This window comes from Scleropages formosus, chromosome 10 (genome assembly GCF_900964775.1).
Source record: "Scleropages formosus chromosome 10, fSclFor1.1, whole genome shotgun sequence".
NCBI lineage: Eukaryota > Metazoa > Chordata > Actinopteri > Osteoglossiformes > Osteoglossidae > Scleropages > Scleropages formosus.
This window is the reverse complement of record NC_041815.1, coordinates 3616156-3622986: the sequence shown is the minus strand read 5'-3', so window position 1 is coordinate 3622986 and position 6831 is coordinate 3616156. Positions and strand designations below refer to the sequence as shown.

The 6831-nt window shown below is 41.3% G+C and overlaps 1 protein-coding gene across 1 annotated transcript; it reads right to left on the bottom strand.

Annotated features, from left to right (window-relative positions):
• Positions 1–2131: 2131 nt before the first annotated feature.
• LOC108941964 (olfactory receptor 2AT4-like) lies at positions 2132–3061 on the bottom strand. Its single transcript, XM_018764928.2, has one exon. It carries the CDS (start codon positions 3059–3061, stop codon positions 2132–2134), a length of 930 nt encoding a protein of 309 aa, XP_018620444.2.
• Positions 3062–6831: the final 3770 nt, after the last annotated feature.

The window sequence follows — 6831 nt, the reverse complement described above, 5'->3', positions numbered from 1 at the left end:
ACCGGGAGCAGTAGAATAGAGGCGTGATCTGACTGCCCAAGGTGTGGACGCAGCAGGGAACAGTACGCACCTTTGTGTGAAGTGTAGCAGTGGTCGAGGGTATTTGAGCCTCTGGTGGGGCAGGAGATGTGCTGATGGTACTTTGGGTACAAATTCCTGAATCAGCTTGGTTAAAGTCCACAGAAATAATGAACAGGCTGTCTGGGTGCTTGTTCTCGTACTTAGTGACGACGTGGTATGGTTTGTTCAGAGCACTCTGTGTGTTCCCTTGGGGTGAGATGTAAATTGTGACCATGAGCACAGCCGAGAACTCCCTGGGCAGGTAGAACGGTTGGCATTTGATCAGAAGGTATTCAAGGTCCGGAGTGCAGTTCTGTGAAATCACTTCCACATTCGTACAGCATGCATCGTTAATAAGAAAGCATATGCCCCCTTCTTTTTTTTATACCCGATGAACCAGTCCAATCTGCGCGGTAAATTGAGAAACCCTCGGGCTGGACTGCGTGGTCCGGTGTGCTGGCGGTGAGCCACGTCTCTGTAAAGCAGAAAACACAGCCGTTACGTAGGTCTCTTCAGAATTTAAGTCGTCCTGTGAGATCGTCCAGTTTGTTGTCCAGAGACTGAACGTTGGACGGAAATGCTGGGCATCGGAGGCCGTAACTCGCGGTGTTTAGTTTTCACCTGTACGCTGGCCCTGCGGCCCTATTTCTGAGCTCGCGTCTTCTGAGTGGTGCTAGGTGGGTGGCGGTCATGATGATGTTTGCAGCAGAGTGAAGGTAGCGAGTTCAGCTCTGTAATGCTAAGAATTGCGTCTGATCACACTCTTTCACGTATTTCATTTTTTTATATAAGAACCAGAGCAATATAAAACTCTTTACTTGATCTCTTGTTGAGCATGGATTAGTTGTAAATATGATTAATGTGCAAAATGATTGAGGCAATCCAATTATTCCTTCATGTTTACGTAAAACATAAAGAAAGCACAGCTTCGTTTCACAGAAAAAAAAAAAAAAACTATTCAGTAATTTATAATCTAAAGGCAACAACTAACCCTTTGCTGTCCCTAAGGTGAATTCACTTTGCCTTGTCCCATCCAGGGTGTACCCTGCCTCATACATGATACTTCCAGGACAGGCTCTTGACCTCTGAAAAAATACTTATTTATGATGGAGGAATGAACAGTGACTTTCAGGGACTAGGCATGTTTCAGACACCTTAGAGATTTTCTCACGGGTACCAGGAGTTATAATTCTTCATATAGAACTATATCACTTATAATCCTTCACAGTCCTGTTACTGTTCCTGCTCAAATCACTAGTAACTAAGCAGTAGCATTCCAGATAATATTGCAACAAACTTAATGCTACTGTCCAGTGACACTGAATGTCGTACAGTTTGGTTACAACATTGGAACACAAACCTTCCAGTGACATCCAAATAAGACCAACTCATATGCAGTTGAGTCAGTATTAAGGTTTTCTGCATATTTTATTTAATGCATATTTTTATGATATATTGTAATTGCAGATGATCAGTTTTGATGAGGTGCATGTGTGTGTTCTGTAAATGCCAAATAACATTTAAAATGTACAGTACAATATAATGATACAAAGAGGTGTGCCTGGTTTGGACAGCATTCATGCATGCAGCAACCATGGGTGCACAGCATTTATTGTATTTGTTTTTGGATAAATAATCTCAAATATTATAATACCCATAGCCAAAGCACATCAATAGAAGTATGGTATGTGGTTTTAGATTTACAAAAATGTGGGAAAAAAAATGAAATTTCAAAGAAATGGAAAGTAAAACATGAAAAAATGAAATGGTTTTCATTGTCATTACCAGCAATTACAAATTACTTACAACATTCAAAGCTGGCAACTAAAAACGTCATTCAGTTACCTTTCATTTCTTTCCACTGAGCTCTCTTGATCCATTCATGCCTGTGAGGTACAAGCGTGGCCTATTCCATCACCTGTCACACGGACTTGAATAACACAAATACACTTTCTCTGGACACTTTGAAGGATTACTCCCGCTTATGCAGCAATATGCATTTTCCTTTGACTTGCACATTTATAAATCAACCTTATACAGATATTGTGGCTTTTTGGGTGTCTTCTGGTTGTCACCTGAACCTTTTGATCAAACTTTCTTTTACTTCTTTAGTCCTTAAGCAGTAAATGAGTGGATTGACCATGGGGGGGAGCAGACTGTATAACATGATGGTGGCAATGCGCAAATCAGTACTGAATGTAATTCCCACATTGCTTGCAAGATACACAAAACAACGTGGGAAGAAGTAGAGCGCTATTATGATTAGCTGAGGAATGCATGTGGAAAGGGTTTTGAGGCGCCCTTGTGTAGTGGCAATTCGAAGTACTACTACAATGATGGCACAGTAAGAGAATATAATAAAAGCAAGAGGTACCAATAACACAACCATAGCAAAAACGAAAGCTGGGAAAGCATAAGGGGTCCGGTCAGTACATGCCAGTGTTGTGATTGAAATGTGATCACAGTAACACTGAATGATGGTGTTGGAAGCGCAGTATGGCAAGGGGTATGCTCTTATTACCATCATCATTGAGCATGCTTGTCCTAATACCCATGAAGTGATGCTGAGAATTATAATAACAGAATTTGTCATAATTGTAGGGTATCTGAGAGGGTAGCAAATTGCTGTGTATCTGTCAAGAGCCATCATTTGTAGTATGAAGGCATTTAATGATCCAAAATAGTGCACAAAGAACATCTGCACAAAGCAGCCAATAAATGAAATGGTTCCTGCGTGAAACCAGTACCTGGCAATGATCTTTGGTAAAGTGGTGGTGCTGAACAGTACATCAGACACAGCAAGGTTTAAGCTGATGAAATACATGGGTTTGTGGAGATTCCGATCTGTTAGGAACAGGAAAAAAAATATTGCATTTCCTAGTAAAATGAAGAAATAGACAAAGAATAAAATAGTGCCTATAAGACCATAGTAACTGGGATGAAGTCCCGGAAAGCCCATAATGAAAAATTCAGTTATGGAACTGCGGTTTCCATCCACCATGATGAACTGGAATCCTCAGTGTGATGGCAATCTGAAAAAGCAAAATAATGCCTTTTTAGTAAACTTTACTCTTTATAACTGATTTCTGTGATTTTAGCAAATTTTCCATGCATAATATTAATGTTTCCAAAATACACTGGCTGAAACTGCTTGTTCTGAGTAGGGTCACAGCAAACCGGAGCCTGACCCAGCAACAGACGGCGTAAGGCTGGAGGTGGAGGGGACACACCCAGCACGAGACGCCAATCCAAAGCGAAGCTCAAACCCCAGACCCGCCAGAACGCAGGACCCGGCCAAACCCGCTGCACCACTGCGCCCACTGTCAATGTTCAAAAAATAATAATAATAATAATAATAATAATAATAATAATAAAAATAATAATGATAATAGGAATAATAAATTGTGTATTTATTGAATATCTCTTTATTTTTGTAATTATGGATATTGTATTTAATCATTCTTTTAATGCATACTGCGCAGGGTGCACCCTGGATGTGATGCCACTCTGTTACAGGGAGGACACAGTCGACCACTAAAGGTGATTTCTTTCAAGTTCAACTGTGTTAAACACGTGTCTTTGGACTGTAGGAGGAAACCTACATAAATATACCTATGTACATACCTACATAAAGAAGACCAAACAAACTTGACCTAAACTGTACAGGGACTGAAGCTACATCGCCTCACACCTTCTAGGCTCTGTGAGGCACCCACCTACCCGCTACATTGTTGTGCATCTAAGCCACACACACACACACACATTTTCAGAACCGCTTGTCCCATACGGGGTCACGGGGAACCGGAGCCTACCCGGTAACACAGGGCGTAAGGCCGGAGGGGGAGGGGACACCCCCAGGACGGGACGCCAGTCCGTCGCAAGGCACCCCAAGTGGGACTCGAACCCCAGACCCACCGGAGAGCAGGACTGTGGTCCAACCCACTGCGCCACCGCACCCCCTGCATCTAAGCCATTTATTAATTAATTTATTTACTTATTTACTTACTTACATATATTTTTTAATCTATTTCAAGTATTTGTATATGGTGTAACGACAAATTTGCCAGCTGGTACATGGGCCTAACAGATGTAACAGAATGTGGAATGTGAAGTCAGAATTCATTTCAATTCAATGCCAATTGAATTTTCTCAATAAAAAGGACTATCCAAAACTCAGGTAGTAATTTACTCTCTCTTTCCCTTTTTGTCTCTCTCTTACACACACACAAAAACTATGCTCATCATTATTTAAAACACTTTAGACACTAAAAGAGTTCTGGCAATTAGCAGTTTGAGTTTAACTGAGTTTAAATTGTGTAGGCAACTGAAGAGGTTAATTCAAAACATCCAAAAAACTAAAATTTGGCTATGTGCATTGATTATAGGAGGTTCTCCAGCTCTGCAGGTGTGGGACAAATTTTTGGAAACACCATCTGAAAACATTTACTTTGAAGCAACCAGCTAAGTGAGGCATATTAAATTTAATACAAATAATTTTAAGGGTTTCTGTGAAAATTCTGTGAGAAACAATGCGAGACTGAGAATTAACAGAGTTTTAAGAAGGTAGACACCTGAACTAATGGTTCTGACATATAAACTAAAAAATTATTTAATGTGGTTTTGGCAATATTGTCAAAATTATGACAACATGCAAGGTAAGTTTAAGAGGGACAGCAGTCACATATTGGAAAACAGAAGAATTATTCTCTGGTTGAACCTCACAATCAAAGATAGTTAAACACATCTAAACCACAAACCAGTGGACTTCAGAAGCACAGAATTAAATTATGACCTCTGTGACCCAGTGTAAGCAAAACCTCTACTGCCTGAACTGTAGTAAGTTGTTACTTACCACATATCTTTTCCATACATTGTTTCCGTATTTCAATACAATAACACCCCATACACTCCACTAAAATTAAATCAATTGTGGACACTAGAGTGAATTAAATATTTTTCCACCTTCTTGATCCTTCAAAGAACTAGTGGCTTTTCTTCCTGAAATTTCAACTACACAGTTTAGGACCAAGGAGCACTCCAGCTACTGGGGGAAGAAAATGATTATCATACTTTAAATATGCATATTGCAACAATTAATTAATTCAATGTTTAATATTCTTTTCAATAAATACTAAAACACAAAATAATTTATTTAGGCAAGTGCATACTGAACCTGATATAGCCTTGCTTTGATTTTTCAGGTGTCCAGAAAGCTCCTTCACAGCCTTAGCCACTATTTAAATAAATAAATAAATAAACAAATAAAAAAGTAGCACCTTGATGAAATATTGTACTTTTCTTCACTGTCAGAATTGTCCTACTGTAAAAAGCATCGTTCCATACCTTGGCTGTGACATATAAGAGGTAACGCTCATATTACTATAACGAGTGCTCTATCTATACAGTATATATACCTGGTTTGTTAATTCTGCCACCTAACAACTGGGAATAACTTCTGTCAAAACATAATCTCTAAAAGCATAAGCCACTAGAGAGATCATTAAGATTCATCATCACTAAGATCATTATTTTTTCAGTAGTACATTAAAAATAAAAAACTCAGGGTATATAAGACAGTAGGGTGACCATGGCATGGTGCTGCATAGATCCTCATAGGCTGTGCATTTGTTCATGAGTTTGAATCCACACTGTCCATGCTGAGTTTGAATGTTATTGCTGCTTTTGTTTGGATTTCCTCCCATAGTGCAAACACAGGTTAATCGATGAATCTAAATTTCCCATGAATAGTTTGTGATCAAATGTAACAACTTCAACATTGTCCATGATGAGTTTGAATGTTCTTGCTGTACAAACACAGGTGAATCGGTGAATCTAACCTGCCCATGAATCTGTGAGCAAATGTGTATAAAACTACCCTGCAATACCTTGGTGTCCCATCCAGTGTGTCCCCTGGCAAGTCTAGTGCCCTGGGTGTCCAGGATATCCTAAGCACTCTTGTGGACCTGAGTCTGATCACTCTGATCTATTCTTGAAACAAAAAATAAAAAGAGGCTAATTAGTAAATAGTCATTCTTTATTGTCGGTCACAGGGACGGGAGACAGGAGGTAAGGGATTGGACCCAAGTGCGGGTATGTTTATTTTGGTGTGTTCGCAGGGACAAGACAAAGAACAAAGGTCGTGGACAGGTGTGGGTCTTCTAAGGCGCAGGCGTCGTTTCCAGGGCGAAGCAATACTCAGGTACCCGGAGAGAAATGGGGGGTCAGAAGCCAGGAGAGTCAGAAACAGGGAATAAGGTACAGGGAGTAGACAGCTGAATTCACAAAGCCAAGTAGCGAAATGTTTGTAAGATTCTGCAACCCCATGCGGTTACGGTGCTCCCTTTGTACCTGGTCGAGTTGATCAGCAGCAGGTGAGGTTGCTTGGCTTGCTGCCAGGGGAGTGACAGTACCCCCCCACCCTATGGGTGGCTCCAGCCATCTGCCGACGCGAGCGCCCCGTGGGCCAGGGTGCCGGGCAGTCTGGGTGGTCCCTGTGGAAAGAGGAGATCAGGGTTGGGTCCAGAATGTCCTTCACAGGAACCCAGCTGAGCTCCCCGGGGCCGGATCCCTCCCAATCCACCAGATACTACATGTGGCTGCGGTGATGTTGGGAGTCTAGGAGCTTCTGAACCTTATACGTGGGGGCCCCATCTACCTGCACCGGTGTGGGAGGCACTGGGTCATGAGGAATATGGAGGTGTGACACTATACAGTTTGAGGAGGGAGACATGGAATGATGGATAGACCCTGAGAGTTGGGGTAGACGCAAAT